This window comes from Coregonus lavaretus (assembly GCF_964263955.1).
Source record: "Coregonus lavaretus genome assembly, chromosome: 30".
Taxonomy (NCBI): domain Eukaryota; kingdom Metazoa; phylum Chordata; class Actinopteri; order Salmoniformes; family Salmonidae; genus Coregonus; species Coregonus lavaretus.
The window spans coordinates 23,980,729-23,999,131 of record NC_140017.1 but is presented as its reverse complement, the minus strand read 5'-3'; the positions used below and the strand labels follow the sequence as shown (position 1 = coordinate 23,999,131).

The 18,403-nt window shown below is 42.2% G+C and overlaps 2 protein-coding genes across 2 annotated transcripts in view; both read right to left on the bottom strand.

The window, feature by feature from the left end:
• The window catches only part of LOC311106079 (TNF receptor-associated factor 4-like), a 45,349-nt gene extending 44,811 nt beyond the window's left edge, over nucleotides 1–538 (bottom strand). Inside the window, exons 1-2 of the mRNA XM_084148374.1 lie at nucleotides 486–538; nucleotides 56–200 (exon numbers count right to left, since the gene is read on the bottom strand). Of these exons, the coding sequence (XP_084004500.1) occupies nucleotides 56–198 (143 nt within the window). The 5' untranslated portion in view covers nucleotides 199–200; nucleotides 486–538. The remainder of the gene's footprint in view (nucleotides 1–55; nucleotides 201–485) is intronic.
• A 1,562-nt stretch (nucleotides 539–2,100) lies between these two features.
• On the bottom strand, nucleotides 2,101–13,825 carry nek8 (NIMA-related kinase 8). Its single transcript, XM_084147581.1, has 15 exons — nucleotides 13,742–13,825; nucleotides 13,004–13,209; nucleotides 12,483–12,715; nucleotides 12,219–12,350; nucleotides 11,716–11,924; nucleotides 11,412–11,494; nucleotides 11,149–11,327; nucleotides 10,742–10,889; nucleotides 10,055–10,131; nucleotides 9,847–9,964; nucleotides 9,548–9,698; nucleotides 8,115–8,278; nucleotides 7,739–7,891; nucleotides 6,954–7,112; nucleotides 2,101–4,006 (listed from the first exon to the last, which is right to left on the bottom strand). The coding sequence occupies exons 1-15, from the start codon at nucleotides 13,786–13,788 to the stop codon at nucleotides 3,978–3,980; spliced, it is 2,088 nt and encodes a 695-aa protein (XP_084003707.1). The 5' UTR covers nucleotides 13,789–13,825; the 3' UTR covers nucleotides 2,101–3,977.
• Between the last annotated feature and the right edge of the window lie 4,578 nt (nucleotides 13,826–18,403).

Here is an 18,403-nt window from a genome sequence, read left to right as displayed (position 1 = left end):
ACAGAGAGAGAGACAGACACACAGAGAGAGAGACAGACACAGACCAGCAGTTTACCTTAAAAATTCTTGTAGACATGTGTCACAAAATCGGTGGCCACACGTAGAAACTTGAACAGGCTCGCGCATGGCTTTACTGCATAAGGGACATTGAAACCGTCTCTTCGGTTTCTCCAGAAACTTGTAATCAAACCCCGGCATTGCTACAGGATTAATAGAAATACACTACAGATGAATGTCTCTCCCTTCGCCTCTGTGTCCTGTCCACTTGCGCGATTTGTGGTATGATGCCACCAATGTCTCTCTTCTGATGGCCGTCAGCAGAGAGATTCTCCAATATTAATGTCCCCTTCGCCAGTCAGAGACAGATCGGTTTGCGAGACGAAAGTATTGACCGATTCAGCTCCGCCGTCTCTCCAGCAAACGGGTGACCGAGTGCATGGAAACAAAGGGAATCCTCGACAGTACAAACGGTATTGCATACAAACCTGGCGATGTCTTCTTCTGACAATCTTCCTCTGGGTCTACAAATGCAGGAAAATCTTCCGCATGTCTCTCCGCAGAGGTAACACTGACAGATTGAAGACAATGCTCTCATCCCATCTGTTTAGGTACATAGCCCCGCCTACTATTTTTCTTGCGGGAGGAGTCGAAAGTGAAATCAACATAGCCTATCTGCTTTTCTATGCTATGGGTCAATTACATCTTCTCCTCTGATTTGATTTATTTGTCAGCTATTTAATTCAACTCTCTTTTTATGAGATGAATGATATCAATCTAAAATGAATGGAAATAATGTAGGCTTTCACCTGCAAATTATGTGGCTTGATTTAATAGCTTGAAATGAGCATGTTCACTTAAAGGGTACAGATACAGTATCTAATGTTGAATAAAAAAGTTACATATGTTTTGACATATCCTAAAGTCTGCACAGAAAACATAACATATATTGATTAATTGACCCTAAGTAGACACATTAATCACTAATTAGGAACAGCTGCCCTCTGGTGGTGAACGTGAAAAAGAAGAGCCTGATATTCATAAATTGCAGATAAATATGATCATCAATATGAAACATTGACTTCGATAATTGTCGGAAGTGGTTTCAAATGGCAGGACAACAATTTGTCTTTAAAATCATTACAATTGTGTCCATTTACAATTATTCAATACCATAGGTTGTCATCACCAACCTTGTTGCTTCAGGATTACATCATCACACAGGCACAGCCACATGTGCTTTCTTCAAATAACTGGCGAAAACCCGCCACAGCATTGTAGTATTACTAAATCATAGACCCTGTCATCAATAGAGTACCACAGTATGAGTCATAGTACCCATAAAATCTAGCGGTCAAACAGGGAAATGGTTCCAATCGTTTTTCCACCATTCATTTTTCCCATAGGGGATTTTAGAAACCCTTCAAATCAAGGCTGTGTTTTGTGTAGGCTTACCCAGGCGTGACCTTTAAATAACCATGTAAATTTCTCCAGGACAAGGTGACTTTTATCAATATATTCGCCTGTATTTATCAGCCAAAAATGAAATGCTAATTAGCTGCTAATGTGGCTATCATAAAAAACTACAAATGCCATGATGATCTGGACGTGCCGAATCGAGGCAAAGGTAAGAATCTCTGCATTAACTATCTAATGTTAGCAACATTTCTTTAAATGGACAATTCTGAGAACTGTCTTGTGCAAGTTTTAAATTGACACAATACCTGTTAGCAAAGGTGTCAGCTAGAAATGATGTGCAGAAGCTTGCAGGGATTTGTAGGTTTGCATGATGTCTACTTCGAATATATTGATAAAAGTCACCTTGTCTGAGAGAGATTTACATGGTTATCAAAACGTCACGCCAGGATAAGCCTACACGAAACACAGCCCTTATTTTAAGTGTTTCTAAAGTCCCCTATGGGAAAATTGTATGGTGGAAAAACGATTGGAACCATTTCAGTTTGACCGCTAGGTTTTATGGGTATTATGACACCTCCACTGTGGGGCTCTATATACATTCTATATCTATATATACACAGTAGATTTATAGAAATCATGAACAAACCAATACATGTTTTCTACTTTTTCTAACTCCTGATTTATTGCTGCCTCAATTCATCACAATCAATACAGATTATTTAGCTCAGTATTTACTATAAGTAATCTGACATGACATAGCAACCCAAACAAAGAATATACGTTTCAAATGTCTTTCCCTTATTCATTTCTCATTTGGTTGATGTTACAGAAAAGTGGGCATTGTATTACATACAATAGGCGTCCTATTCACTGTTAATCAATTATCTGGTATGTATAATGAAACACAAGAAAATACCATTCCCTCTTATTTCACAGAATTTATAAAATGGCATATTCATATACCAACAACAAAGGCAGTAACTATGTAATAACAGTGCAAATACACATTGTATCTGTTACATAATGATTGATAAATAAGATACTTCATATTTTGTTACGAAAAACCTGTCAGTGGTACCACACATAAGATAAATGAATAGGATTGTTTTGGCAAATTAGCAATACTGCAGGCAAACCACTAACATGAATCATATTCACATCTCTTCCAATATGGAAAACAAAAAATCTGCTTGGAAATCATAATCTTGGATACTAGACAGTGACCCACCTTTTGGGGGAAAATGCATTGAAAGTATAGGGAGAGTAACTTTTTTCACCGCGACCGGCGATCAGTTTACCCACCAATTTTTTTACCACTACATCACTGATACTAGAGTGGGTGACAGAGCGATAGTAAAGAGAAGGCCAATAACATTGATTTCCTCTGTCTGGAGCACTTACCATCCCAGCCTGTTTGGAGGCTTTCCCGAGTAAGATCAAGCCAGTGCATGCGTCCCAAATAGCACCCTTTTCCCTATATAGTGCACTATTTTTGACCAGGGCCCATATGGCTCTGTTCAAAAGTAGTGCACTATGTAGAGAATAGGGTGCCCTTTGGGATGAAGCCAGTGTTCTAATTAAGCACATCATATCAAACTGACTCATGCCTACGACACACACACAGCTGAAGAGACAATATTGACTCTTAATGTGTCTCTCACACCTGTGCCATGCTTTGTTAGTGACACTTCCACATCAAAAATCTTAAACAATCTATGAACACTTGAGGGTTGAAAGGTCTATGTGTCTTGAATTGCATTTACTATAGAAGTGGCCTCCTTTAGTCAACAGTCTTAAAGAAACTTTCACTGTTCATGTGTTGTGTAAAAGTACCTTACTATGACACTAAACAAACCATCTGTTATTGTGAATGAAAACAAAAGTTACTAATCCAATTGATGAGGACTAATCCTAAAAGCACAATGAGAGAACTGATAATGTGCTCAAGATTTAAAGTGCCGTACTTGTTTGCTTCATTTGACTGACAAGTCGGCTCACACTGTAGTGGCAGTCCTAAACAAGCAGCCTTTCTTCTTCACACACACTGTTTTGCCTAACTCAATACTGGGTAAATAAAGCTACCAAACCAGTTAGACATCCTGGGACTGTGTGTTGTATCATGCTAACCTCGCTGGTGAGAGAAGACAAAGCCTTACTGCATGACAGCTCCCCAATGACTTCCTCCTGCAATCTCACTCCAATACTTTTGGTAGAGCATTCTATTAGCTACCAGCTACACAAGCTTAGGAAGCTAAATAGCTTCTAAAATGAAAAGTTTTGAATTATTTGCATTTGTTCCATAAATTGTGCCATTAATAAGGCACCACCGTTTACATAATACTGTATGAAAAACATAACATTAAAAGTTAATATAAACTGACTTGAGACAGAGCAACTGAAACTATTTAAGATGTGCAGGAATCCTCTAAAGGCTTAGTAAAGGACAGGCCACTGGAAGAGGTTATTCAGCGGAGTCTAGCAGTCCTTCACCTTGTGCCACTGTTTCTCTCTTGACCGCTACCGAAGGGGTGGACGGTGGTGGGATGGTTTACAGAGCTGTATCATCTGGGGACGGCTTCCTCAAGCAAAGCTAAGAAAGAGAAGAGTAATCAGAGAAGCCATCAACATATCACTTACATTAGCACTAAAGACAGACAAGAATATACCATCTTACACAATGCCTGCATGTGTACAGTTACATACTATAAGGGGACTGAGTCTTGTAAAAGGTTTCAGGAAAGGTATTGAATTATTTCCCTCATGTATTTTAGATATACACTACCAGTCAAAGGTTTGTGACACCCTTTGCCTTGATGACAGCTTTGCACACTCCTGGCATTCTCTCAACCAGCTTAATGAGGTAGTCACCTGGAATGCATTTCAATTAACAGGTGTGCCTTCTTAAAAGTTAATTTGTGGAATTTCTTTCCTTCTTAATGCGGTTGAGCCAATCAGTTGTGTTGTGACAAGGTACAGAAGATAGCCCTATTTGGTAAAACACCAAGTCCATATTACGGCAAGAACAGCTCAAATAAGCAAAGAGAAACGACAGTCCATCATTACTTTAAGACATGAAGGACAGTCAATACGGAACATTTCAAGAACTTTGAATGTTTCTTCAAGTGCAGTCGCAAAAACCATCAAGCGCTATGATGAAACTGGCTCTCATGAGGACCACCACAGGAATGGAAGGCCCAGAGTTACCTCTGCTGCAGAGGATAAGTTCATTAGAGTTACCAGCCTCAGAAATTGCAGCCCAAATAAATGCTTCACAGAGTTCAAGTCACAGACACATCTCAACATCAACTATTCAGAGGGGACTGTGTGAATCAGGCCTTCATGGTAGAATTTCTGCAAAGAAACCACTACTAAAGGACACCAGTAAGAAGAAGAGACCTACTTGGGCCAAGAAACACGAGCAATGGACATTAGACCGGTGGAAATTTGTCCTTTGGTCTGGAGTCCAAATTGGAGATTTTTGGTTCCAACCGCCGTGTCTTTGTGAGACGCGGTGCGGGTGAACGGATGATTTCCGCATGTGTAGTTCCCACCGTAAAGCATGGAGGAGGAGGTGTTATGGTGTGGGGGTGCTTTGCAGGTGACACTGTCTATGATTTATTTAGAATTCAAGGCACACTTAACCAGCATGGCTACCACAGCATTCTGCAGCGATACACCATCCCATCTGGTTTGGGCTTAGTGGGACTATCATTTGTTTTTCAACAGGACATTGACCCAACATACCTCCAGGCTGTGTAAGGGCTATTTTACCAAGAAGGAGAGTGATGGAGTGCTGCATCAGATGACCTGGCCTCCACAATCCCCCGACTTCAACCCAATTGAGATGGTTTGGGATGAGTCGGACGGCAGAGTGAAGGAAAAGCAGCCAACAAATGCTCAGCATATGTGGGAACTCCTTCAAGACTGTTGGAAAAGCATGTCAGGTGAAGCTGGTTGAGAGAATGCCAAGAGTGTGCAAAGCTGTCATCAAGGCAAAGGGTGGCTATTTGAAGGATCTCAAATATAAAATATATTTTGATTTGTGTAACACTTTTTTGGTTACTACATGATTCCATATGTGTTATTTCATAGTTTTGATGTCTTCACTATTATTCTACAATGTAGAAAATAGTAAAAAAATTAAGAAAAACCCTTGAATGAGTAGGTGTGTTCAAATGTTTGACTGGTACTGTAGATACACCCACATTTACTTCTTGATTATTTCACTTAGACACAATGCAGTAGGTGTGGTGGCACAAGAATGTTTCGAATGCCTACACACTGCCATTGTCTACCATGGATTTAGTCATACTGTATCTGGACTAATGTACTACTCATACATTGATAAAATAACAAACCCCATGGAAGTCAAATGTGGGTGAAATGACCTGTGTGAGGGCACTCTGGCTACTGTGTTGGCGTTTCAGGTCACTACCACATGGTACGCAGCCAGGTCAGAGTTACACTGGAACAGGACTGTAACTTGGGTCTCTTCCAAAGATTAGAGACGTCTCTCTTACTTACTGATTAGATTTTATGTGCAATTTAATCTTTCTAAATCTGCATCTATTGTTAATGGGAGGGTTGCTTTAGTTTAATCCATGCGTCATTTTAATAGATATTGGTTGCGTCCCAATTGGCACCCTATTCCGTATATAGTGCAGTACTTTTGATCAGAGCCCTACAGGCTCTGGTCAATACTAGTGCACTACAAAGGGAATAGGGTGCCATTTGGGAAACCATCATTGTTTTAAAGCAGAGGAATTGCTAGCTTGTCCGCTATTCCTGATGAGAGGGACCATTACTCACAGGCTGGATAATACATTATCTTATTGAGGTTGGGGAACTATTCACATTACCTGAAGATCCATAAACTGCATGCAAGCAACCTGAAATCAATAACTATAAATGTGCAGAGTAAGGTAATAGTGAAATGTGAGTAAATGATTACTGGTGTAAATGGATACAGACATACAACCTAACCAACCCTCTGCCTGGTTTTGTGGAGATGGCACAGAGGATGCCTATTATCAGAGACACTGGATTTTACATTCAGGTTTATAGACAGAGCTAACCCCAGCTCATCTCCCCAATGGCTAACGAGCTAAGCATGACAGGGAGGCAGGCCCCTGTTGTTCATTTTATTGCTTGTGGAGAGCAAGACACAACTGATTGCCTCATCCACCGTTAATGAGCCTCTGTTACTACAGTCCCTGAGGCTATGGAGAAACAAAAAGCCAAACATGGGGCTTGGTGGTCACTTCCGAATTGACTGACTGGGAGAAAGCTACAGGTAAATCTGCATTGTGGGGTTAGCTAATTATCAAGCTATTAACAAATAGGCTCTTTCAGACCTTCTGTTCTACAAGGAAAAAAACATGGATCTCTGTCAGCATCATCTAAAGAGCTTATCTCAAATTTCACTTTTCTTTCATCCCGGGATTAGTGATTGCTGTTTGATTTCACCACAAACAGTATGTGCTACTGGCAATTTCACATCATTTTGTTTAACAAAAAGTTAATAGGTAAACTATTACGTTTCACTGCCAGTAGAGTGTTGCCATGACAACAGGCCACCGACGTCACCGTGAACGGGTGGCTCTCGTCGAGCAGCACTGCCTTTGGTATCCCAGAATCCTCCTCTTTTCTTCCGAGGCGGCCACGGGCCCCCTTTCCCCAGGTATACACCTCCCCTTCTACACCAAGATAGAGAGAACAGAATAGTTACGTTCTTCAGCGCACACCCCAGGATTCATGAATCTGCACAATCCTTAACAGACAGCCCTCTCTTCTCCTCTCTCCCCCTCCCCTCCCCTCCCCACTCTCCCCCTCCCCTCTCCTCTCCTTATACCTCTTCTCCCCTGCCCTCTCTTCTCCTCTCTTCTCCTCCCCTCCCCTCTCTTCTCCTCTCCTCTCCTGCCATGCCAGCATAATGGCTCTATCTATCCCTGGGAGAGCAGAGCTGAACAAAGCCAGCCCTGAACAATGAGGTGACTGTGCCTGCCATCTCCCTATGGGAGGTTGAGCTGATCATTGACACATTCTGACATGTATTGTGTCATTCTCCACAACTCTCTACCCTTTGGAAAATGTCTAATACACATCTGTTACAACATATTAAGGACCTTAAAGCATTTTCTGAAAGCACCTTCACATAGACATTACAGAAACAGATTGGTACAGTGTTCAATTAGCTCTTCTAATAAAGTGCGTTATCTAACATCCAAAGTTTACTGAGGGCATCACGTTTCTCCAATATTTTATATAAACTGAAAATATCCCCTTAAAGCATCTTCCCTGATTGCCAATGCCCCCTACACACCTGATCCAATGGCTAGAGTGAAGGCATCCCCACAGGCTGCCATGGTGATGCCCTGTAGGCCCGGCACCGGGAAGGGCACACGACTGGTCCGGCGGGAGCTACAGCCCAGCTGACCATGCTGGTTACTACCAAACGTGAAACACTGACCCTTCTCTGGACACACGGAACAGGGGAATTAAATGTGTGAAGAAGATTGATATTGTGTATTGTCAAAGGACAATATAGCAATACAGCTACATGTTTTACTGTGTAAGCATGACACAGGGATGTCACGTCCTTGCAGCTTATAGGAACTTTGGGTTTCTAGTTACGATGGGTTCAGGAACTGCATGGTGACATATCAGGCATACGAGGCGAAGACAAAATATAATTTAACCTGTGACAGCAACAGAGTGGGCTGTTCCAATGTCAATGTAAACAACCATGTCCACGTTCAACGGTGCTGATTGGACAGGACTGAACGAGTGGACTTCTTCAATCTGTTCACAGGGGGCTGGCTCCTCTGCAGCGTTGATCTTATCCAATCCCAGCTTGTTGAACCTAACCAAGCACATTTAGAGGAGTTGCAATTATTTTCATGGCAACACGTTCATAGGATAATGGACAGCCCAATTCTGATCTTTTTCCCAATTATTGGCATGCAAAAGATCTGATCTGATTGGTCCAAACCCAATTATTGGAAAACTATCAGAAGTGGGCTGCCTGCGTAAACACAGCCTTAGAAGAAAATTACTATTCTGGCGAATTAATTAAAGAACGTTTGAATCGTATCAAAAGGGAAACATTGATATCTTAAAAGTAAACTAGATCCAGTTGACCTTATCAGCTGAAATGTGTTTTCTACAATATCACACTACACAATTGTAAGGAGAACAGTTAAGAAATGCTGTGTCATGTTCTGTAAGAATTAATTGAGGGGGAGTTTCTTGTTCTGTGTTCAAGGCAGATACATATTCAGTATGGAGTGGGTAAGAGAGTTAGGGAGGGCAGGAAGTAGCTAAACCACAGGTATCTGGGCAGTGCTGTCTCCACTCAGCACCACACTCTGCCCTGCTATAGCACTCAGACCTGGATTCAAATACTATTTTAATTCTTTCCAATAGTATGAGCGTTTGCTTTAGCCTGTCTGTAGTGGCAGATAGGCAAGGTTTGCAGTTTTGAGAATATTATATTGGTCCATTAAACCAGGCAAACTCAATCAAGCACAGATCAAGTATTTGAACCCAGGTCTGATAGCACTGTGCTCATTCTCCTAACCCTCGCTGTAATAGAACCCTGCTTCCTGCCCATGAGGATTTCTGGTGGATGGGTTAACTATCAGAGAGCGTGTTTGTCACTGTAAGAGAATGCTGCCTCACTGGATATTGGCCCAGAAGATAATGCCATAATCTCTACATCCATGCTTTAGTTTAACACAACAAAGCAAGTCAATGAAGAGCTATGTCAGTGCTTAAGCAAGCAGGGTGTTGGTGCAGTGGAAATCAAGGGCATGTTTCACCTTTAATGTGAGCGCTGCTCTTTAGTGAGTTGTTAATGAAAAGTATCACTCGCATTAACAGTGACCTCTGTGGAAAGCCTGTGCAATTTCACAGCACTTTCATGCAATGACTGAATATGTTAATTAGGTTGTTACTGTCATAATAAATGCACAATATTTAGGCTAGAAAACAAGCATCTGTTTAGAGGAGGAAATAGATTTTAAATGTAGACTAGTTTGTTACATCTTCATCCTATTAGAGGATGTTTGCTTCCTGGTTAACTGGAACTGAAATATTCTACTAAGTAGCCTATAAGAGAAGGTAACTTTACCTGTTGCTGCCACAGGCCAGAATGCTGTTCTGGGTGCTGATAATCATGGAGCAATCCACTCCACACAGCACCCTGTGGGCCTCAAACTCCCCTGGCACACGCACCTGCTGGGGACAGTTATGGGAGTCCTGGGTGCCCAGCCCCAGGCGACCTGCCACAGAGGGGACCAGATAGGGAACATGAGGGGGCAGAAAGCATAACATTCTGTTAGAATGCCAAGCTCTCCCACAGACACTGCTGACATAAACCAAGAAGACAGAGAGTGACTGACAACCCCAAAAATAAACTTGCTCATTTACCATTGTCTCCTCTTCCCCAGGAGAATACTTCTCTGTCATTGGTCACAGCAAGCACATGGGAAGCACCACATGACACCTGGACCAGCTCGTATCCGAGTAAGGCCTCCACGATCTTGGGCTGGACATAAATACATACAGAGAAATAATTTGAAGCTTTTTCACCAGAACGACTGACGACAATAATGTTTATAACAAACCTCAAATGTACCTGTGTTACGTCATTAACATTCCCATGTCCGAGACAGCCATTGCTTCCGCTTCCAAACGTCATAATAATACCTCGGTCTGCAAATTGAAAATAAATAGAGGAGATTATAGGTACGATGAGTTGATGGGTATGGCTATATCACAGTGTGGGCCAACAGTTTGGGTTTTAATCCCTAACAAGGGAATACTATTCTGCTCCACCACGGTGATAAATGGTGATGAAATACAGCTGGGACTCAGAGAGGTTCTTTAATCCTGTGTTATCTGCTTTTGGTATTGGACTAATGACAGCTCCCTCAAGACTCTGACTGTGACTAACGGTGTATCCCGGTTGGAGAACACAAACACTGATGAATGTTCAGTAAAAGAGGTGATTACATCCACACTTTCCAATGCTGCTCCAGTGCTTTATGATAGTATTATATACTGCAGTGTGTGTGTGTGTGTGAGGCAACAAAAACACACAGTGAATAAATATTGATTTCCTATAGTGAAGCTCCCCTACTGAGGCTGATCTGACACGGATGCTGTCCTCACCAGCAGGAAACACAATGATGCTGTGCGTCCCAAATGGCACCCTATTCCCTATAAATGCACTACTTTTGACCAGAGCCCTATGGGCCCTGGTCAAAATTAGTGCACTATATAGGGAATAGGGTGCAATTTGAGATGCTATTATGGCCTGTACCTGTCATACAGGTGGTGAAGAGATCCCCACAGGACACAGACTTGATGGTGACTCCAGACTGACCCTCCAGGAAGCGAGAGATGAACTGCGGCTGCATCTGTTCCACTGCACCAGGCAGAGTGGGCTCACCAGATCCTACTGACGGAGCCTGGCACGGCACCATTAGGTTAGGAAATGTGTAAATACTGGTGTTACTAAAGACTATCCAGATAACACTTTCATATTGTTAAAAACAAATCCTTTATCTTATCAGCCTTTAACCATCCTAATGCATAATCTGAGGGTATTAAAGAGGCAGCTAGTAGCTTAGTTGGTTAAGGGAAATATTTATCTATGAAGCCTAACTGAGGTTGACAAGCCTATTTCAGACAGAGAAGGGAAAAGGGGATCAAGAAATCCAATCTGACCTCCCAGGTGATGAGTCGGCCTGACTTGGTGACACCCATCTTCTGTGTGCGTCCCAGGGCCACCTGCAGCACCTCTGTGTTGAGCATGGGTAGACGCAGGGGCGCAGAGATGCCACTGCCCCATGTGTACACTGATGACAGGGGGAGGGAGTGCAACTTTCCTGTTCCCATCCGTCCATCTAATACAGGACAGAACATTATACTAAAGGTGTTAATTATTACAGAACTGGTTCAATCATGGATGTGGGTGGAATGTCACTGACCTCTGAATGACCTTGTGCCGGTCATTCGCCCTCCTGGTCTACCATGACCTCCTGACTGCACGGTGGACAGTGGTTTCTCAATTCTGGACCAGAAATCAAAATGTCTTTTGAATATTGTATACCTACATTTCCATCAATGGTAATGTATGTATACATCAGATACATGTTGTTTTCTTATGATGAGTCTGGTGACTAGAAGCTAGAGGCTTTGGTTGCATCCAAAATGGCACTCTATTCTCTATATAGTGAACTGTATAGGGAATAGTGTGCCATTTGGGATATAGACTTTTGTGGCATTCATTACCTGCGCATTTTGACGTTGCCTATATCAGTGTAGAGGTTGAGCAGGGGTCTGATGCAGACAGGGTGGGCCATGATCTCATTGAGCTGTGGGCGTTTGGACGGGTCCAGGTTGAGCATGTTCATGATGAGCTGCCTGAGTTCTGGGCTGTACCGGTCTGAAATCGGGGCAAAGGTACCGCTCATGATCTTCAACACTAGGGCAGGTAGGTTCTGTAAGAGAAGGAAGTGTGAGTAAGCCCACGGAGAGGAGTTAAATATTCAAACTATGCTAATGCCTTGATTTCTTTATGGGTTTACTTTTGGACCAGTAAGCTTTAGGCATCATCCCACAAATTAAATCCATTTTACATGGAGATGGAAAGATAAGTGCTTCAAAGACTAATGTAAGATATGATTAACTTCAATGCCATTTTTTGATCTTTTGGATCTACAATTCCAAAGTGCAAGGACAGTTTATGAAATTGGAATGACAATGTATGAAGTGCATTATGAAAAGATGTGTACAGCAGCCTCGAAAGCTCTCTTGAGGCTGGCTAGCTCATATAGAACACAGCCCAGGGCCCAGATATCACTCTTCTGGTTGTAGGGCTTCCCCTCACACAGCTCCGGAGAGATGTAGCATGGGGTCCCCACCACCTGAATGGAAATAAAACAAAAACAAAAGATCAACTCTACTGCCAGTGCTGCCTATGACTATGCTTATCATCAGAGTACGCATTTGGCCGTTACATGTAGTCAGGTGACCAATCCTACGTCATGTCCACTCACAGTGTAGGCTTTGCTCTTGCTGACAAGGATTTTGGAGATTCCAAAGTCGCCTATTTTGACGATCATTTGATGCTTGTCAAGCAGAATGTTCTGGGTCTTCAGGTCCCGGTGTAGGATGAGCTTGTTGTGCACATGGTACAGGGCCAGCAGGATCTGGACAAAGAAGTGCAGGATGGTGTCCTCATCCAGCAGGGAGTTACAGCGCTTCTGAATGTAGTCAGCTAGGGTTCCACCTACAGTACGAAAGCAGGAAAATAATACAGTTACAGCAGAATAGATCATGCTCTCAGGCCACCCAGAGTTATGTAACATAATGCAGTGCCCTTTATCATATGTCTCCTGAAGCACTACAACAGGGACTGACATCTGATGAGACTGAATAACACCTCATGGGGAACGTCTGACAAGCAAAACATATTTGACACCCTATGTTACAGTATAGGTGTCAGACTTACATGAGAACACTGAGCTATGTACCTTATGTGTTATGTAACAAACAATGGGGGGTAATGTTCTAGTACCTGGTGCATATTCCATAGCGATCATCAGAGCCTTGTCCTCCAGGAAGTTCTCATAGTACTCTATGATGTTGGGGTGGTTGAGCAGCTTCAGCACCTGGCACTCATTCTGGGCGGCAAGGCGTTCATCACGGGACATCTGCTCTACTGGGATCTCCTTCAGGATCACAAAGGCCCCGTCACTGCGCCGGCGACACAGGTGCACTATCCTGTCACACATGACATGGGAAGGCAGAGAATGAGTAGCATGGGGAAGAATTGGGAAAGTGTGTTCTGGTGTAGGCTATCCCCTTACAGTGTGCCTACTAGCTTGTGCACTCTTGTACATTATTGCCACTGATATTGGTGCTTTGTAATGCATTCATGCATGAGGGCATTAGCAAACAATCTAGAACTAGAATCTGACCATTTATATAATGGTTAAATAACATAACACATTACAGTTATGACTAGAACGACAACACAGTAGCTTTGCACTCATCATGTACTAGTATTGTACAATATTGACAGGGCGGCCATAGAAATAGAATGAGTGCATAATTATATTTCTAAAATATGCGCGCGCCTGAACCATATTTACATTCCGTGATTTGGCAAAGGAGACAAGCAGCGAACTTTAACTTCTAACTTAAGTTTGACAGGAAGACAAATTAAACATCACAAACAAAGTGTGAATAAGATTGCTGTGACTTAGCGGTGTAGTTTCATCAAGAAGTTCAAAGTTAATAACTTTTGGTTTACCCAAAAGCTCCTCTTCCGACCACTTTGATTTTCTCGTACTTTTCCATCTCCTTTGCTCAAGGCTGTAAAAAACATCCAAAGTCGTTTCCAGGCAACACGTCCTTGCTCCTACAGGGAACAACTAGGGACAAAAAGCATGCTTCTGAAACAAGTCTAAAAGCAAGCTTCTTCTGTTTTCCTTGATCCTGAGTCTAGGGCTATTTGTGGTTATACAAAGGCTTTTTGTTATAGGCTATCATTGAATGCTCCTTCATTTAATTGTACTAAATGAAACATTGTCATCAGAAATACTGTTGTGTGTGTGTGGTGTGTGGTGCGTGTAAGTGTGTGCGAGAGAGAGTTAATTCCTACACTATCTCTCTCCTCACCTAGGTAGGACTGCAGGTAACAGTGTCTAGACAGCATTTAATTATGGAGTGCCTTCCCTTCGGCTGAGATGAGCAGGCAGCTGCCAAGCTTTGCTCCTGTCCTCTCTGCTTCCGTCTCTGCTCTAATGCAGGCCGTAGCAAACACATTGTGTTCTCTCTGACAAGGCCTTGTCAGGTCTGTAATGCACTGGCTACACATCACAGCCCTCATCACTTGAAGCAGCACATTTTCTGATTATTCTCAGATACATCTTCCAACACCACATGCTGATCTAGACTATACATCACTGTACCTTGGCACTGGTGAAAATCATTTTTAACAGTGTCTGTTTACACTGTTTGTTGACCTTGCTGAACTCAAATGTGCACTCTCTCTCACACTACCTGGACCTGCTAGGTGACATGTTTGTCCTTTCATTTTGAGGTGTGTGCTATCACTGGGGGTGTTTGTGTGTGTGTGTGTGTGTGTGTGTGTGTGTGTCACTGGATGGATGGATGTCAATGTCCAGGAATGCACTATTTGAATGTGTAGTGTAGGGTGCTCACCGAAACTACTGACGTTACAGCCCTTAGTATGTACCTGAGTGGGAAGATAAGAACAGCTGAAACTGCTTGACTGGTTGTAAATCAATCTGTAGAGATCATCACATTTATGAGATCTCATGAGATGAGAGACACCTCATAAAAGTGTCAGGAATCAATGGGTGGAAGTTAGAATCACATCAAAAATATGTTATTACCTAACATACACTTTTCACTGCAGATTGTTTACTAGATGTGGAAACTAGAGAGGGTGGCTATGTCTCAAATGGTACATATTCCCTATATAGTGTACTACTTTTGACCAGGGCCATAGCTCTGGTGAAAAGTAGTGCAGTATGTAGGGAATAGGGTGCCATTTAGGACTTACCCTGTGCCTGTCTCGTTAGTGGTTCAGGTCTATAATGAGGTTGAGTTACTGACCCAGACAATGTGTGGTTTATCTAGTTTATCTACAGCATTGTCTACATGATAGAGGTGCAGGGCTCTTATCTGCTCTGTTCATGGTGGTATGACTCTATTCACAGCAGTGAAGTGAGGGCTCTATTGAGTTGGTTTAGGTCTTGTGTGTGTGTGTGTGTGTATTCAGGGAGTGATGGGTTTCTGTTGATTTCAGACAGTCAACAACATTGTTACAGCCTTAACACCTTTCTTTGTCAGTCTGTCAACAAAAGAAACCGTCATTCATTTATAGGCCGAAGAATATGTGTCACGTTTGTTTCCGTCATCTCACCCGTGACAAACACAACAACCCTTTGTTCATTGGAACTCCATTTGGGCAATCAATTGATGTTCTCTGAATACATGTTCTGTGGCATTCATTGATTTTAATGCTATCGTTTACATTTCTTCATTGATTTATATATATTTTTGAATATATTATAATATATATTTTTATGTAGGCCTTCTGTACATTAAATAAAGCGAAATATGCACACACTATAATATGCACAGACTACACAGGTTTTCCGTGATACATCTGCCAATGTGTAATCCAGTTTCCGCCAGCTGTGCATTCAGATGAATCTTCCCCATCCTCCACTGAAAGGGAAATGTATATGAAAATGTATGCACTCACTAACTGTAAGTCGCTCTGGATAAGAGCGTCTGCTAAATGACTAAAATGTAAATGTAAATGAAACAGGCTTATTTTTGTTTGTCTATTAAAATGCACTAACGACCCTTGCTGTAAAAGGGCTTGCAAGAAAGGCATTAAACTGTACATGTACACGTAACATTAAAACTTAAAACTTAAAACACTGGGATCAATAAAAAATGTAATCAAATTTAATTAATCACATGCTTTGTAAACAACAGGTGTTGACTAACAGTGAAATGCTTACTTATGGGCCCTTCTCAAAAATGAAAGTAAATAGAGAAATAATAGAAAAGTAAAACACGTAATAATAAAGGTAATAATAAATACACAATGAGTAATGATAACAGGGTAAATCTTGTATGGAAATGCGCCGACAGACAGACTGCACCGGTAGGTTTCGGTGATACTATCAGTGTGAGATCTGCTCTGACCAATGCTGCAGTTCTCACTGTGTGAAGGCTGATGACAAAGGGAGTGTACTGAAGTAAGCAGGAAACTCAAGCACAAGCATCAGGTTACACGGCTGCGCACAATTAAAAAGGCACTTATCGAATATAGATTCCTTAATTGCATGTATGCTAAACTGTATTGGTACGGTAAGCCTATTAATCTCAATTAAATATTGTTCACAAAATGTATTTTTAAGGTCCAAATGGTGTAAACTTGGATTTCCCAAGAAGATACAGGGCTGATATGAAAAACATTTCTGCCATAAACACAACAATGCACTTCTATAAATAATAAATAAATATCACAGGCCTTTGAGGAAACAAAGAAATAGAGAATATTGATTGGTAAATTACAGTAGTAGCCAGTACTTCAACTGTCATGAATGCCCAATAAGAAAATGGTATCACAAAACAGTGAACCCCTAGCTCTCTCTCTCTGTCACACACCACACACATGAGATTGAAAACAAAGATAAACAGATATATTTTAATCTTCATTTTCAGTTGTGACTGAGCTATTATGGAGTTCTCCAGTAATGAAGATTCAGGTGAGTCTGGAGGAAAGTGTGTCTGGAGGCAAGAGCCCTGCTGTAAATGAGATGCCTCAGCTCAGTCAGAATGCATCAGCTTCTGTATCTGTGTGTGAATGTGTGTGTTTGTTTCTGTGATGCGTAGGACACGCCACTGCAGGCCTCGCGAGGCAAGGGCACTCTACGCTCTAGGGGCTTTGGCTCTCTCCTCACACACTAACATTATTTGATTAGAAAGAAATTATAAACAGTAGACAACATATCAGAATTAATAAAAAAATGAATAAAGCACAGAGTCTAAGCTTCGTAAAGATATTAAACTTGTGTAGGCCTATTACAAAATGTAGGGCAGAGGTGCGTTCAACAAGGGATATAGTTTGCAAATGTTAGCCAACATCTTCGATTTGTTTTGTGTTAGCTGCGACCCTTCACTAACGTTAGCTATCACCTTGTATTAATATAGAGCGGCATCGCATGGTGAAACATCGGAAGCAATTCAAATTCAATGGAAGGTGAAAGCGAAGAGAAGCGAAGAGAAGCGCAGTGGGCGGGGGACCATTGAGCGAAGCGAGCATGGGCGAGGGAGCTGAACAGGGCAGGACTAAAGTTGGGGAAAGCTCAACTTTAGGCAAATCCCCTGTGATATAGTGACATGAGTGACCAATTGAAGCGCACTACCTAGCTTGCTTGCTAGCACCCACATGAGGGCAAAGCTAGCGTGGCAAGGCGAGTGCCACTTGTATAGTAAAAAAACAAAAATGGAACCGGCCCTGTTAACTAGCACTTGTATTCCGCCTCGCCACGATAGCTTCTGACCGAAATAAGCAACATTTGGTAAGATTTATATAGGTTGTATGTTGGGAGCTTTTGGGAAAGAGCACAGTTAGAAAGATATGGCATATAGAAGCAAACCGGATGGACATCATGAAAATGATCGGAGAGGTTGAGAGTAGAAGTTCAGGAGCAAAAAAAATATATATATAATATATATATATATATATATAATAGAATTATTGTAAAAATAACTCTGTCCATAAGGTGTAGATAGTAAGTATAGACCGGAAGTAGAGGCCTGGTGTCACGGTTTCGGCCGAGGCTGCTCCTCCTCCTTGTTCGGGCAGGCTTCGGCGGTCGTCGTCTCCGGAGTACTAGCTGCCACCGTTCTTTGTTTTCTATGTTTGATTGGTTTGGTCTGTTTAGTACACCTGTTCATGTTTAGTGTTGATTATGTGTCCTATACGTTCTCGTGGTTTCTGTCTTGTGTTGTGTGTAATTGTTTTCCTGTCGCTTGGTGCAGTGCTGTTTGCTAGACTCTCTTTGTTTTACCGTCGCACTATTGTTCGTGCGCAGTTCGGTTTGGGAGTACTTTATGCACTGTAGCGTATGTTTCGCCTCCGGGTTGTTTGACCCATGTTATCATTTTGGATTTTCTAGTAAAGTCTGGATTAACTGAGCTCCTGTGTCCTGCTATTGATTCGCACCACATCCGCATCAGAGTTCGTGACAGAATTACACACCTTAAATATGGAATCAGCAGGAGCAGCAGCACCTGGGTCGCTTGAGGAACATGTCCGCGGCCAGGATGACCAGATCCGACAACTGGGGACAGCTCTGCAGGACGTCATCAACACCCTGCACCGTTTGGAGGCCAGAGGGGTACCCACACCTCCACCTAC